The sequence below is a fragment of the Natator depressus genome, chromosome 5 (assembly GCF_965152275.1).
Source record: "Natator depressus isolate rNatDep1 chromosome 5, rNatDep2.hap1, whole genome shotgun sequence".
NCBI classification, from domain to species: Eukaryota; Metazoa; Chordata; order Testudines; family Cheloniidae; genus Natator; species Natator depressus.
In genome coordinates, this window is record NC_134238.1 from 30,793,726 (window position 1) to 30,811,065 (window position 17,340).

General features: G+C 41.0%; 1 protein-coding gene across 3 annotated transcripts in view; it reads right to left on the bottom strand.

Annotated features, from left to right (window-relative positions):
- HCN1 (hyperpolarization activated cyclic nucleotide gated potassium channel 1) overlaps nucleotides 1–17,340 on the bottom strand; it is a 298,037-nt gene that overhangs the window by 51,217 nt on the left and 229,480 nt on the right. For all 3 annotated transcript variants that reach the window (XM_074953932.1, XM_074953931.1, XM_074953933.1), the window contains one exon: nucleotides 8,417–8,563. In XM_074953932.1, the coding sequence (XP_074810033.1) occupies nucleotides 8,417–8,563 (147 nt within the window). The remainder of the gene's footprint in view (nucleotides 1–8,416; nucleotides 8,564–17,340) is intronic.

Below are 17,340 nucleotides of genomic sequence, written 5' to 3' on the forward strand. Positions count from 1 at the left end.
CTTTTCTCATATCCACAGAGCCAGTTATTTCACCATAGAAGGCAATCAGGTTGGTCAGGCATGACTTGCCCTTGATGAATCCATGTTGACTGTTCCTGATCACCTTCCTCTCCTCCAAGTGTTTCAAAATGGATTCCTTGAGGACCTGCTCCATGATTTTTCCAGGGACTGAGGTGAGGCTGACTGGCCCGTAGTTCCCAGGATCTTCCTTCTTCCCTTTTTTAAAGATGGGCACTATATGTGCCTTTTTCCAATTGTCTGGGACCTCCTCTGATCACCACGAGTTTTCAAAGATAATGGCCAATGGCTCTGCAATCACATCAGCCAACTCCCTCAGCACCCTCAGGTGCATTGCATCTGATCCCATGGACTTGTGCATGTCCAGCTTTTCTAAATAGTCCTTATCCTGTTCTTTCAGCACTGAGGGCTGCTCACCTCCTCCCCATACTGTGCTGCCCAGTGCAGCAGTCTGGGAGCTGACCTTGTCTGTGAAGACTAAGGCAAAAAAAAAAGCATTGAGTACTTCGGCTTTTTCCTCATCATCTGTCACTACCTTGCCTCCCCCATTCATTAAGGGACCCACACTTTCCCTGATTATCTTCTTGTTGCTCACATACCTGTAGAAATCCTTTGTTACCCTTCACATCCCTTGCTAGCTGCAACACCAGTTGTGCTCTGGCCTTCCTGATTACATCACTGCATGCTCGAGCAATATTTTTATACTCCTCCCTAGTCATCTGTCCAAGTTTCCACTTCTCATAAGCTTCCTTTTTGTGTCTAAGTGCACCAAAGGTTTATCTGTTAAGCCAAGCTGATCACCTGCCTTATTTGCTATTCTTTCTGCACATCAGGATGGTTTGTTCCTGTGCCATCAATACGGCTTCTTTAAAATACAGCCAGCTCTCCTGAACTTCTTTCCCCCCCATATTAGCCTCCCAGGGGATCCTCCTAATCAGTTCCCTGAGGGAGTCAAAGTCTGCTTTTGTGAAGTCCAGGGTCTGTAGTCTGGTGCTCTCCTTTCTTCCTTTTGTAACGATCCTGAACAAAACCATCTCATGGTCACTTGTGCTCAGGTTGCCACCCACTTCTACTTCCCCTACCAATTCTTCCCTGTTTGTGAGCAGCAGATGAAGAGGAGCACGGCCCCAGCACTTGCACCAGGAAGTTGTCCCTAACGCTCTCCAAAAACTTCCTGCATTGTCTGTGCACTTCTGTATTGCTCTCCCAGCAGATGTCAGGGTGATTGAAGTCCCCCATGAGAACCAGGGCCTGTGATCTGGAAACTTCCATTAGTTGTCCAAAGAAATCTCTCGATCTCATCCTCCTGGTCTGGTGGTCTATAGCACATGCCCACCATGACATCACCCTTGTTGCTCTCGCCTCTAAACTTAACCCAAAGACTCTCAATAGGCTTTTCTCCAATTTCATACTGGAGCTCTGAGCAACCATACTGCTCTCTTACGTAGAGTGCAACTCCTCCATCTTTTTTCCCCCTCCTGTCCTTCCTGAACAGTTTATACCCATCCATGACAGTGCTCCACTTATCTGAGTTACCCCACCAAGTCTCTGTTATTCCAATCACATCATAGTTCCTTGACTCTGCCAGGACTTCCAATTCTTCCTGCTTGTTTCCCAGGCTTCTTGCGTTCATGTACAGGCACCTAAGATAACTAGCCAACTGCCTTACTTTCTCAGTATGAATCCCGTATGATGGGTACTATTTATTATGAAGGGATCATAAGACAGCTCTTCTGTGAATACAGGCAAATGTATATAAAAGTTGTTATGAAAGTAGAATATTTGAAAGTTCCAATATTTGAATAATGGCTAATACTTTATGGGTTTTGTTACATTCATTAGTTCTTCCGTTATTGCTTTAATGCTTGGTGGAGTATACCAAAAACATGTAAGGCTTATGCTATAAAACACAGCAGGGTGTGTATTATAATCTAATGATGACACACATCAGTAGCTGTTTTTTTTCATTCAGGCCATTAACTCTGGAGTTATTTACCCATAGTCCACACTGAGAAGTTCAATGAGAACACATCACAAAGTTTATTAATTCCTAAAAATAAACATGCAATACGAGGAGAGAGAAGTAAATATTTTATTAATTTGGTGTAAGTTTACACTTGAACAAAATTGTCCTAAATATTTCAAAAGTTTTACTAAGAATAATTATTACTAAATTACTGAGGAAAAATTAATGAAGTAACAAAATTAATCATTTAAAAAGTTGATCTGAGGACTGGTATGAAATATTTATCTTGAAAAAAGAATCTATACAGTAGGCTTTGTGGACTGAGGCTGATGCTGAATTGCAGTTCATGTTCTTTCAGGGCTTTCTCATCACAGTTGTTTTATGTTATTGAGGTAATTAAAAACATGTTGCATACGATACCAAACGCTGTTAAAAATGCTTTGAATTTGTCTAAATGAACAGGACTGATGATGGATATTTTGGTCCATTTTCATTTTGAAATGTGCACAATTTGCACACTATTTCTGTGCTTTTGCACACAATTACAATTATTCATTGCATACATATAATTAGTTAGGTGTCTGGTCATTTTCACATTCAATTACCTGAATTGCAAGAACAGTCACAATAACTTCTTATGCATAATATATGTGCATATAATTCTAAAAATTTGAATTGTTAGTTTTGTGAAGAGATGGCTTAGGTAAAATCTTTTTTTGTCCATCATAATTATTTGTGTTGGGGTAGTGCCAGAGGCCTCAATCAGGATTAAGGTCCAATTGTGCTCAGGTGAGAGGGTCCCTGCCCCAGAAATTTAAAATCTGGGGAAAATTATCAGTGTTTCTGTCCATCTAAGAATCAGAGACCTTCCATTTGTCAGTAAGTGGGATGTGGGTGGTCATGCCTACTTGTTGGAGCAGCAGTCATGCCTCGTGGTAAGAGCAGGAGTAAATAGCGAGGAATAAAGAGCTCAGGGTCAGAGCCAAGTTAACTGGAGTGAGGCAAGGCAAGAGCAGGGCTGGGTCCAAGGCAAGAGCAGGTCTGGAACAAGGCAGGAGCAAGGCTGGGAACAAGCAGGCGCAGGAGCTATTGCAGCCATGGGCGAATGCTTTGAGCAGCATGCAAATTGTTGCTACTGCTGGGCATAAGAGCCGGTCTGCTGACTCTTCCAACCAATCAGATGGTGTAGCCAATCAGACAGCCTGCTACAGGCTATCTGCACTTGTTATGTTGCCTGGAGACTGCCTCTGCTGCAGGCCCTGATTCCTGGCACCATGTAAAAAGAAACATAACTGATGCATTAAAGAAACTTTTTTCAGGGGAAAAAATGTTATTGGTAAAAGGTCATTTAAGTGACCCAGCTAAGCAAGTTTTAATCCTTCCATCTGTGTGGAACAAGCAGCTGCCAACAATCTTTTGACTTAGACTGTAAACTCCCTTGGGGTAGGGATCTGTCTTTTTGTTCTGTGCTTGTATAGTGCCTAGCACAATGGGGTAGTGGTCTATGACTTGTGCTCCTAGGAACTATGGTAATTCAAATAATAATAAATAATACATGTTTGGCTCTCACTGATGCTGGAACGATGATCAGAGAAGTCAGCTTGAAAAAAAGGATATACTTTTCCCTGCTATGATTGACATTTCTAAGATCTTTAAACCTGAATCCAATCAAAAATATATTTTATTCTCACTTTACAAGCTTCTTTCAAGCAGTGCTACAAAAGTAGAAGAATGGAACGTATGATGAGGTCTGGTTTAGGTGGTCGGATCTGACAGTGGATCATTACTTACATTTTCATGGGAATCATGTTGCCAAAAGCTGAGATTTTAAAATCCCATTCTGTGATATATTCTATCTACCCTTAGATAGTACAACCTTAACTCTACCTCCTTGTGTAACTCTACAACCTGGTCTTTAATAACATGGTCATGTACCACAAGGCAAATGCATCCCTTTCCCAACTGTGAAGCACCTAGGGTACATCTGAGAGGAGTTTCTCATTGCACAACTTACTAAGTGTGCATTAAATCACTCTCAACCCTATTGCCATTTATAAAGTGGTTAGGAGCCTTTTCCTCTGCTGCAGGGGTCCCTGCCAATTCACAGGAATATCCATCACTTCATTTTTTATCTATTCAGTTAAGTTAGCTACTCACACATGTGCAGCGAATCCTTCCTTAACTGCACATTTTATTAAGTTAGTCAAAAAGTCTATTGTGATCAGTATACAATTTTCAGGGCTCAGTTAAATGAAGATCAATTTCTCTATCGTACAAAGTAAAGGAATTTCTCCTCAGTGAGGACACTCACATCCTATCGTGATGGGTGTATAGAACCTGAATAGAAGAGAATTCCATGAAAACTTTGAAAAGTGATGGCAAGAGTTTTTTTATATAATGCAACACTTATATTTTCCATATTTTTCTCAGACTCAGAAATGACTGAGCTGAGTTTGTTCAAACTTGCACAAAAAAAATCATTTTTGGAGCAAGGGAAAACTTGGAAAATTTTAGCCTGAAACGTGAGCATTTGAGAGACAGAAAACAAGGAGTTAGAATAGAAACCATTGTGTGACCATTACTATAGCAGTTGCTGATGTGACTGCTATAATTATGCTGTACTTGGTGTGATTTCTTTTGTTCTCCTTACCGTGTATGAGGAAATCGTGTTTTCAGATGAATGCCTTCATCAGAAGCTACATTCATCTTGATAAATGTGCCCTGCTTAAATTATGAATGTTTGATTCTCATGCTGTGCTAAATTCAAAGTATAATAAAAAAACATAAAATTCAATAACACTTAATAAATTCTGTAAATATTTAGACTTGAATATATTCAATCGGATATTTGTTTTAACTACTATATGGATTTTGCCTTCTACAGTTGGTCGCAGATGAAATGGGACATGTTCTTTAAGACCTAGAAGAATTGTACTCAGCATTTAACTGCTGAAGAGCCAATTTATGGTTGAATAGTAAAAGAACCACAAAAAACCTCAATACCTGGAATACAAAAATGTCTGTAATATAGTAACAGCTAATATATTCTTTGAAAGACCTAAACCAATCTGAATGATGTTTTTAGGGCTGAATGAGAGAGCTGCCACTAGAATGCTGTCTGTCACCAGTTTTGAGAAGCCTGCTTCTGTCAATGTCATTACCACCATGTCTGTGTTCCTTTAGGTTTCGAGCCTTTAATTCAATATCGACATTTTTCCAAGAACACTTGCTACATTTTCATTCGGACGTTAATCTTTCAGGTGCACAGCATAGCTCCTGATGGAAGTATTCAGCTGAAATGATATTTTCCCCGATATACAATATGTAGAAGAAAACAAATTACAACATATATCGTAGAGGCTCTGACTTCCATAGTTAACATTTCATACACTCTTACTCCATGTTTTCAGTTGCTCATAACTCTCACCTTTCAATGCTTGGTCTCTCTCCGAAAGTTATTTTTCAAGCTTGAACAAACTTGTTTGTCTTGTTTTTGAATATGTGGGGAGTGAAAAAAATATATAAGCTTGCTGTGTTATCAATACATTTTTAACTGCTCTGTAGCTGAAAAGTCTTGTGGATAAAATTTATAAATTGTTTGAGAAATAGCTCTCATTGAGGAGAAATGCCTATGTTCTTTCCAGAAAAAAAAATTGTTTTCATTTGACTAGCTTATGACCCTTTGCAAGTTAAAAAAAAAAAAAAGATCACAAACAATAGATTTTTTTTAACCAAAAGAAGCAACTCAGGAGCCATAGGTTTACTATCTCTGGTCTAGTCACTTTTTTCTGGACTCTCTTGTTCCTTCATAATTTTGTCTGGAATTTAGATGTCAAGCTGTTAGGAATCTTATATATTGATATAATTGGAGAGAAGAAAGGAAAAAAATCCCCCTCACGATCATGCACAGAGTAGAGTGTACGTGTATTTTCACCGTGCATTCTGCTCTTACTTTCATGAACAGCACTGCAAATAACATGAAGAGCCAGTGCAAAAAATCCAACAGAGTTTCAGATCTACAAAATAACAGATAAATTTGAATATGGGTACATTGTGAGTGATGTATAACTGTAACATATTATAAAACTCCTAACACAGTCATGTAGTTGTCATCCGCAAAAAGTTATGGGGCCAAATTTTGCTCTCAGTCACACAGTAACTTATGATTTCCATGGTATCATACCAGAGTAACTTTGGATTTACAGGGGTGTAACTTCGTACAGAATTTGGTCTATTGTGAGGTAAGAAAGTGGCTTCTGCCAACACTTAGTATTTCTGTTGCTGACAGGAGTAAGGCACTAAGGAAAAATGCATTTCAGATTTTAGGAATTCAATTAAACACTGCTTGTGTGAATTGGGCACCATAATGAGAATGGGAGACTCCATGTGATAATACAAATAAGCAATTATATTATAAGGTGATAACAATGCTATTTGTGCATCTTGCTGAAACTTAACATAGTTTACAGTTGAAAAAATGGCCTGCAGCCATTTTGAGTTCTTCTTGGAAATTGCACAAGATTTTGTAATGCATTCACATAACGTGTGTTTCACTGCTAGCAGTTAAGAGATCTGACATTTATATAAGAGTGTAACATACAGTACCTATAAATTGCTGTGCCGGCAGCTGGAATACTATTGTAATGAGAGCCTGGAATTTCCATGAAAACTATATTGGGAGTTTTGGGTAAACACTAGAAGCTGGTAATACATAGCTTCTTCTCTAAAGATGTGCCAGATTTGAATTACCTACCTTCACTAGTGAAGAAAAACAAACTATTATTTTAATTAACTCTCTGTGAATCACTTTAATACCTACGCAAGAGAAAAATGCTACACTAGCAGGGTGACAGACTAGGTTATTTCTATGATTTATATTTTACCCAAAATGTCAGGAGCAAACACCAAAGTTAAATCTTTTCATGGGTACTAGGGAAAAAAAAATATTGTAAAAGATGAAGTGTCTTGTTTACTGCAAGCCTTGCCAAACAAAACCCCTCACACATCTTTCCAAATTGTACAGCTGCCATGAGGCACTGTAGTGAGTTATGATGTGGGGCATTCAGCATTATACCTCCCATGGTAGGAATACTAAAAGCCACTAGAACCCATGACAATTTCACAAACTGGTGGGATTATCACAATAGGTGGTTCTCTCTCCCTTCTTCCCTTCTCATGTCTCTTCTTTTCTCTACTTTCCTCCCTTTCCCTTTTCATCTTCTGCTCTCTATCTTTCCTTCATCTTCCCCTTTTCTCTCTCTCCTGCTATGCTTCTCAGTTCCTCCTCCTTAGAAGGTATCCTCTGTAGACTGCAGCCACTAGAGGGTATTAGGATCACATACACAGACTTGAGTAGGTTGACAATGACTTACCATCCAATAGAGGAGTACATGATGCAAGAACTTCTCTATATAATTGTTAAATATATAGCTTTGTTAATACTAGTTAACTCTTTCTTTCTCCCCACTCAATATCCCCCTCCACAGAACTCCATAATGCCTCCCCCATGCAAAATAAAAAAACAGAACAGGCTATTTCTTCCAAAAAAGGACTATGTCTTTTTGCCATTTGATTCTTTTTGTAGTCACAGTGGGTTTGATTGTACTTTTGTGCAGCACAGCTCTACTACCCCAAGAGGAGGCCTGTTTAGGTAATGTGTCTTAATGAACAGAGAACTGGCTTCTATTCCCAGCTCTGCCACTGGCCTTGAGTGTGGCTTTGGTCAAGTGATTTCACAGCTCCATGTCTCAGTTTCCCAATTTGTAAAATGGGATTAATGATACTGACCTGTCTTGCAAAGGACTTTGAGATCTACTGATGAAAAATGCTATGTAAGTTAATATATTATATTATATTATTATTATTAGTTAGTAAACTGCTCCCCTCCTGCCCATTTTTCTAAAGCAGTTTACTTCCTCCATGCAGCTAGTCTGTCTAGCATGTAGGAAGGGTGGTACCAAGGCTTCTCCCATTGCCATCCCATTTTGTCGCATCCCAACACCATGCTTGCAGAGGAGGGTATCAGGTAACTAGCCCATGCCCTGTTCACTGTGATGGAGACACAATCTGAGCAGCCCTTACTTGGTTGAACAGGAGAATAAATAGGTTTTAGTTGCCCTAACATTGTTGCATGGTCAAATAAGGGCTATGACAATATATGGGGTACATCAATGGACACAACTAATTGACCAGTTATTTGCATTTTCAATTTATGCAGCAATCTAGTATAGGATTTCTGTTCCTATTCATATATTGTTGTTCATGGATAGGTGTTCAGGTACCCTGGTGACAAGTGTAGTAGAAGAACCTAAAGAGATTAAAATAGTACAGAATGGCCACAGAAATAGTTTTTTTCTTAGCATAGAAATCTCCCACACCATGGAGGAAAATCAACCAGAACTGTTTTTGTTTGCTTGTTTCTTTTTGTCTTACCTCCCTAAGAGGATCATTGAGCTCATTGAGAATATTGTCCTCATCAAAGATCTTGCCTTGGTAACGGTGTTCGTAGTAATCGTGGATCTTTTGGCGCATGTCAGCGGGTAACTTGTGAAATGACATGTATTGTTCCACTTGTTTGTACTAAAAAAAAATGAAAATGAAGAAGAAAGTCAATAAAAGATCAGTCCATTACTCGTTTAAAATCTAAAACCATCTAAAATGCCTGTAAAATGAAACCTAAATAATGCAGTTGCTTAAAGAAAAGGAAATGCAATGTTGAAAAGCTTCTAACATACAAAGAAACACAGTATACCGATGGAAGACAGGCGACAGCACATTGATTGAAGTTGACTCCAAACACTGACAATTGATATAATGTTATTTATAAAACATATGGGTTAACAAAGAAGGCAAGTCAGCAAAAAGAACAATTGAGTCACATGAAGAGTTGATAAATGTAAAAACAGTCACAAAACAAAGAAATTATCCTTCTAAATGATCAGATTAAACAAATCTGAATTATAACTGCTTTACAAATTAACTTTCTAAACAGCAAACACAGTGTAGCCATTTGGTGATTCATCTATAATAAGGTTTGTTTTCAAAAGGGTATTAAAACAAAGGTTATTCTAAGGAAGGCCATTGGTTAGTCCTTGACATCAGATATAAAGTAAGCAGCATATATGCTGACATGGTGTCCACTATTGCACCAATTATGGAGATGGATAACTTTCCATTCATGATTTGTACACATGAACTACAGTTTGTAAGGAGTGTTGTATGTACTTTATTGAGACCATTTTTATATACCATAAATGTGCCCAATAACTTAAATAACTTATAGTGTTAAGGTTATACTGGTGGCAATGCAATCATGAACATCAAAGAAATCACCAGTTAAGATATTAACATCCATACCAACCTCAAAGCCGTGCTATCCAAACATTACAAAACCCAAATGCACTCTCAGAATCCTCATGCCTACACCAAACTCCCTTTACTTTCCAACCTCAATTAACACATAGAACTCCTCACAGTTTCACTAAATTGAGTGAATTTCCAACTCAGTAAGATAGTAACACTACTCTTGTTGGTAAATGAAGCTGAAAAAAAATGATATTGTGTTATTTCTACCTCTTTAATCCTGAGGTTGGAGTTAAAGTTGTGCAATTTGAGGAACTGGATGTGTTTAAATAAGTAAACATCAAAAAGGATCTTCCTGTGGAATGGAGTATGGATTTAGAGGAATGGAGGGTGGGACTTGGAACTGGAAAGTATGCTTGGAATTAGAGCCATGGAACTAAAAGATAAGTAACCTACCTTCCGTAATCAGAGCCCTTAGAGATGTGTCATCCCTATCTGTATTCTACTGGTGGGTATGCATGCACTCTATGTGCCTGAGACCAGAAGACTTGTGCTAGTAATTTCCATTGGTCTGGGCATGTTCTTCCTCTCCTCATGCTCCGAACCAAGTTCCTTCTCTACTGTGCATAAATTCTAGAGGGGAAGGAGGATGGTTACTGGAATGCAGACACGGACCACACAACTCAAAGAACTCTGGTTATGGAACTTTGGTAACCTCTCTTTCTTCACGTGCTGGTCCCTATGTGTATCCTGTGTGGGTGACTGACAAGAAGCACTGAAGAAGGGTGAGGGGGGAGTCTGAGGGCCCCTGCAGTATTGAAGACTGTAGGACCACTGACCCAAAGGACACGTTAGCTGAGGAGATGCGTACCAGTGCGTAGTGTTTGGTGAAGGTTTGAATGGAACTCCACGTGGCTGCTTTACATATGTCAATGAATGGAACTTCCCAAAGTGAAGCTACTGAAGCAGCCTTTGCTCTGGTTTAACGGGTCTTCACTTTGTATGGTGGAGCATCAGATAACTGGTAACAGAGTAAAATACAGCCCCAAATCCACTTGGACAGTATTTAAGGAGACATCATTTGCTCTTTCATGCATTCCACAATGGCAACAAATAGCTTCAGTGATTTCCTGAAGGGATTTTTCTCTGAAGATAGAACACGAATGTCCAAGGGTATGGAGAGTCTGGTCATCATTAGCAATATGAGGTTTACGAAAAAAATACAGGTAAGTGTATAGTCTAATCTATGTGGAGGTCCAATATTACTTTGGGGATGCATTTAGGGCACAGTTTCAAGGAAACCTTATAGAATACGGCGTAGGGTCGATTGGCCAGAAGAGCCCAAGTTCGCCTACCAATCAAGCTGAAGTGATGGCTTGCAGGAAGGCAACCTACCCAGATCAATGGGATAGTGAGCATGTCAATAGTGGTTAAAATAGTGGCTTAGTTTGTGTTGAAAGGATCAAATTAAGATCCCATGAAGGACTGAATCTAATCATTGATAAGAAGGTTTGAGTAAACCCTTCATAAACTACACATTCATTGGGTGCATCTTCAAGGTAAACAGATAGTCTGGAATAGTGGGAACGTCCATCTCCTATGGGAACATTTGGTTAGTCCAAACAGAGAATCTTTTCTACTTGGCTAAGTAACACCGCCTGGTGGATTCTTCCTCGTGTTGCTCAGGATGGCTTTAACAGCTGCTGAATCTTTCTGCTCTGGGTTTGACAGTCATCCAAATACCAGGCTGTGAAGTGAAAAGTCTCCAAATTTGTATGCCTGACCTTGCCCTTGTCCTACATCAGGAGGTATGGGAAAGGTTAGATGCTGATCTGTGGACAGGATGACAGATGGAGAAGAAGGGGAAACCACAATTATTTTGGCCATCTGGGAGCAATGAGGATGATCACTGCTGTGTCCTGTTAGATTCTCCGGAGAACTTGACGTAAGGGTAGGATGGGAGGGAAAGGCAGACATAAACCTTTCCATCCCTGGAATTAGAAGGGCATCTTCTTTGGAGTTCTGACTTTGTGTTCCTTTGAGCAGCACATAGAGCATTTTTTTCTTGTCTCGTGACACAAAAAGATTCAAAGACAGGGATCCCCATAGCTGGAATATATCTTTTATCACTGAGTTGTGGATCTCTTATTCATGTTCTGTCAAGAAGCATCTGCTGAGACTATCCACCAGAGTGCTGTGTATTCCTGGAAGATGTACTGCTAACATGATAATCTGATGATGACTATAACAATTCCACAGGGGGATGCACCTCCTTATAAGAACAGTCATACTGGGTCAGACCAATGGTCCATCAAGCCCAGTATCCTGTCTTCCGACAATGGCCAATGTCAGGTGTCCCAGAGGGAATGAACAGAACAGGTAATCATCAAGTGATCCATCTCTCTGTTGCTCATTCCCAGCTTCTGGGAAACAGAGGCTAGGGACACCATCCCTGCCCATCCTGGCTAATAGCCATTGATGGACCTATCCTCCATGAACTTATCTAGTTATTTTTTGAAACCTGCTATAGTCTTGGCCTTCACAACATCCTCTGACAAAGAGTTCCACAGGTTGACTCTATGTTGTGTGAACAAATACTTCCTATTGTTTGTTTTAAACATGTTATAAAGAGTAGGGAGATAGATCTTTCTTCCCCTTGTTCACTGAGGTAGAATATAGTTATCATATTGTCTGTCATCATGGAAGTGGATGAACGGAAAAGCACTTACCATTTCCAACTGCTCTCAGCTCCAGAAGAGTTATATGCATCTTGGTCTCATGAGAAGTCCACATTCCCTGAGCTGTTTCTGTGTCCAGATGAGCACCCCAACCTATAAGGGCTTCTGTGACCTATGTTTTTTGAGGAGGTGGCAGAGAAAAAGGAATTCCTATCCACACCTGTTCCCTGTCCTATCACCAAGCTAGAAAGTTTTGTACCCTGGAAGGGAGCATAACTAACTTGTGTATATTGTGCCTACTGTTTGAAGCCAGGCTTGTAGACAATGAAGGTGGAGCCTCAAAAACAGTGTCACATAAACAGGAGGATGAGGCATGCCTGAACCAATGTTTGTGGGTTCCTTCTGAGCTGATGACTAGGAATGTTTCTCAACTGAAATCCGTCCATAGAGAGGTAAGTTCTGGCTCTGATTGAGTCTGGAGTTGCTCCAATAAATTCCATGGGCTGCGTTGGAGTTAAAGTGGATTTTTCTATGTTCACATAGATTTGTAGCTAAAAAACTGTGCAGAGATGAGGTTGATGTCACTACTTCCCAATGAGATTTCCTTATCAGAAGCCAATGGTCTAGAGATGGAAAGAATATCAAACTGTGGCACTGTAAGTGTGCTGCCATCTTTATAAATACTCTGTGCACTGTTGCCAGTCCAAAACGAGGCACCCTGTATTAACTGTGATTCTTATCTATCATGAACCTCAGGAACCTCCTGTGGGAGGGGAGGATATTTATATGAAAATAGGCATCCTTCATGTCAACCGCCAGGAATCATTAGTTTCTATTTAGGGATATCATAGTCAATATCAGGGTGACCATCCTGAATCTTACTCTTTGGTTAAAGACATTGGGTGCCAGAGGTCTAAGATGGGTCTCCATCTTTCTTTTTTCTTGGAAATCAGCAAGTATTTGGAATAAAATCCCTTTTCCCAGTGCTGACGTGGTAACAGCTCTATGACCTCTATTGGAGTAGGGAGTGCACTTCTTGCAAGTGTATCTTCTTGTGGGCCCCTGAAAACAGACAGGGAAGAGCGTTTTGAAGAAGTAGGGGAGAGGAACTCTATGGCGTAACTGAAGTGGAAGACATTGAGAATGCATTTGTCTGCATCTATGGGGGGAAAGAGGCTAGTTGGACACCAAATCAAATTTTGGATATGGAAGGACATTTCAGCTGCTTTGGTTCTCAGCTCTCAAAGGTCCTATCAAAAGTATTTATTGACAGGTTGCAGTCAGAAAGAGGAGGAAGGAGGTGCACTATGTTTGTGGCACTGCATCCTCTGTTGATTTCATGGCAGTTCATATGTTCTATGGTGATAGAAGGGCTGTGATATTGTCTAGGCGTAATAGGTTGTCTGATGTACTTCCTCTTGAATGCTGGTGTCTATATACCTAGGGAACAGAGAGTTGTCCATGAGTGCAATGACTCACCAGTGTTCTGTCTGAACAAGTTTTCTCCCTCAAAGGGCAAATCCTCCACAGCGAACTTCCCTGGGAAAACCCAGGGAATTAAGCCAGGACTCCCAGTGCATCACAATGGCAGTTTCCATCAATCTAGAGGCTGCATCTACAGTTGTTTGAAAAGAAGACCTGGATACCAGCCTACCTCCTTCAATCTGAGCCTGGAATTGTGCTCTGTCTACCTGCAGGAGCTAGTCCCTAATTTCCACAAATTTGAAGTAGTTAAAAAAAATCATACTCTGCAAGTAGCACCTGATAATTCGCTATTCAGAATTGGCAGCTGGTAAATGTGAACACCTTTTAACCTTGGAGGTCTAAGCATTTAGCCTTCTGATCAGCAAGGGTAGATCTGACATGTTGTTGTCTACTCCTTTTTTTACTGGCTTGAACAACCAGGGAGTTTGGGACAGGATATAGGAACAGAAACTCTGCTCCCTTGGCTGGAAAAAAGTACCTCCTTTCTGCCCTCTTAGGAGTAGGTGTGCATGTGGCTGGGGCATGCCACACCACCTTAGGCAGCTCTAAGATAGACTGGTGGACCAGGAGTGTTATTCAACTTCAAAATGTCCAAGATATCATGAGATGACTCTTGTACTTCCTCCAGGGGAATCTGGAGGGCATCAGCAATCTTTCTGAACAATTGCTGGAACTGCTTGCAATCGTTCAGTGGAGAAAAGGCTGGGGCAACCACCTCGTCAGGAGAGGAAGACGATATGCCCGATGGTACTGGAGGTACTGATGAATCAGGTTTTTCCTCCGCCCTGGGCTCTGGGAGGAGTTCAGGCTGGGCCCTCAGAGAAGGATGGTATGCGTTTTGATGCAACTGTACGCATTCTGGATAATGCACATACAGGTCCCACAATACCCAGTAAGGTCATGGGCTGAGGAGACCCACAGGGCATAGGGTACCACCAGTCCCTGGGGGAGTACCCCATTTTATGCGGTTGTGGTGGACCCCAGGAGAGTCTGGATGCTCTATCAGGGCTGACATCTCTCAGTGGAGGTGATAATAGTCCTCCCATAACAGAATCACCTGATGAGGAGAACGTTGGCTCCAACACCCGAAGTGGTTCCATCAAAACCACTGATGAAGAAATACCCCAACTTATAGGGGGGATGCAAGATCAATTTCTCTCATAACATATGACCAATGGTGTCAGGATCTCTCTTGTAAGCACCAGGTCAGATAGGAGGGGAGATTCCAGCTCCAGCAGGATGGTGTATTTGTCACCCACAACCAGGGCTTGAAGAGTCTCCTGCCTGTGAACCTTTGGTGCCAGCATGGAAGTGCATTCCAGTGCTGATGATATATGGAGTGCTTCTATGTTCTTAGCGGGTATTAGAGTTTGTACTGGTCCTAGATACATGCTTCTCTTTACTTGATCCCAATGTGGAGGAACTCTTAGTCTTCAAAATCTGTGAGTCAAGTCCATGATCCTTATGGGCTTTTAGCTTCCTGGAACCAGATGTGAAGAATCACCCGACTTTGAGAGTGTAGGGGAATCAGCCCTTCTCTTTGAAGTGGATCTGGAGGGAGACTTTTCTCTAGGCTTTAGAGAAGGTTTCTTAGCCTTGTCCTGAGCCTAAGATGAGGAGTCTTATAAGCTGGGCAGACTCCCTGTACATCATAGAATCATAGAATATTAGGATTGGAAGAGACCTCAGGAGGTCATCTAGTTCAATCCCCTGCTCAAAGCAGGACCAACACGAACTAAATCATCCCAGCCAAGGCTTTGTCAAGCCGGGCCTTAAAAACCTCTAAGGATGGAGATTCCACCACCTCCCTAGGTAAACCATTCCAGTGCTTTACCACCCTCCTTATGCAATAGTGTTTCCTAATATCCAACCTAGATCTCCACCACTGAAACTTGAGACCATTGCTTCTTGTTCTGTCATCTGCCACCACTGAGAACAGCCGAGCTCCATCCTCTTTGGAAACCCCTTTCAGGTAATTGAAGGCTGCTATCAAATCCCCCCCTCACTCTTTTCTTCAGCAGACTAAATAACCCCAGTTCCCTCAGCCTCTCCTCGTAAGTCATGTGCCCCAGCCCCCTAATAATTTTCGTTGCCCTCCGCTGGACTCTCTCGAATTTGTCTACATCCCTTCTGTAATGGGGGGATCAAAACTGGACACAATACTCCAGGTGTAGCCTCACCAGTGCCAAATAGAGGGGAATAATCACTTCCCTAGATCTGCTGGCAATGCTCCTGCTAATACAGTCCAATATGCTGTTGGCTTTCTTGGCAACAAGGGCACACTGCTCACTCATATCCAGCTTCTCATCCACTGTAATCCCCAGGCAGAGGCATCAGGCCGAGGCATTGAGGAGTGTGCCACAAGTACTACCAGAAGCATAGCTCCAAATGAGGCCTCAGAGCATGCTCCATAAGGTGTTTTCTAAACCTGAACTCTGGCATTTGTTGGGGTCGGGGCAGGAAGGAGTGACAGATACTGCACTTGGCAGAGATATGGGCTTCTACAAGATAATAGAGGCACCTCTGGTTATCATCACTAACTGGAAGGAATGGGGCCAGGAGACTCTGTTCTTGATGCCTGGAATCCTGGGCATAATTAGTGTCCCATACCGGGAAGGGTAGGTCAAAGTGGATGTCGGGCAAATGCTCAGTAACTTGGCTAACTCACTTAACTAATAACTAATTAATTTTTTCTATCTATAATATTTACAGTATTTCTTAAATATTGAAGGAACAGTTGAATATTGAAGGAACAGTCCGTGGACACTGGAGGTCTCCATCTTAGACCATACAGTAGTAAGAAGAAACCAGAGAGGCTGTCAGTCAACATCACACCTTATGCCCTTGGTTCAGAGCATAAGGAAAGGAAGACTACAGGCATGGACCAAAAGACACTACTGGAAAAAAATCTTCGAGTCTCAGATTCCTGGAGCACATGCGTACCCCACAGCGGAATACATTTAGGGGCCAGCACTCAAAGAAGAACTAGGAAGCAGGCCTAAAGATTGGAACAGCAGTGGGACCCAAGAGTCAGAGGGTTCGCACTCCCCTTCCTTTGTATATCTTGCCTCCTGAGGTCTCTAGGCCTTCTGTCCTGTCTGCTTCATTGATTCCATAACTAAAGCCTTGCCAGCTCCTCACCCAAACTGACAACCCCCAATCCCTCGTGGATTAATGAGAGATGAGCTGTTTTGAAAATGCAATCTGAATTACATGTGTTATGCACTTAATGAAAATGAGGGCTAGATTTTCAACACTCACTAAGGCCTCCTCTAAAACTTTCCCTATGAAAATCATAGTCATCATTAAAACTGTATTATGTTAATTATCTTTCTAGTTTAAAAAATGCAACCCTGCTCCCTGAAATAAATTAAAATAATAAATTATAAACCCTAATGACCCACACATTTTTCAGATGCCACATAATAAGTTTATGTAAAATAAATAATATGTTGACAGGGAAAGAAAACATAATTATGATTAAAAAGGGGCAGAGAAAGAAAAATCCACAAAGGAAAAACGGAAAGGGGCAAAATGTAGTTATATTTTATAGCACAATTCCCATTTTGAAGACAAAGCCTTATACAAAGAGAATAGTTTATATAGATCTTTAGAAAAAATAAAACTCTGTCTATAATTGCCACAAGAAGAAAACCCACACTGAAATCATTTGTAAAACCCTTCAGTGGAATGAAGCAGTTTAGGTCCCTAAAACACTGATGAGCCAAATCCAGCAGTGCTCTAACATAGCTTGAAATCTGCATGCTAGAATAACAGTAAGAACCTATAACACCACTACACCATGCAGGAGATCATTACGATGGGTATATGCAATGCAGCAGGAAGGAAGGTAATTTGAGAATCATGGGGAGCTTCCATGTTAAGAACTGT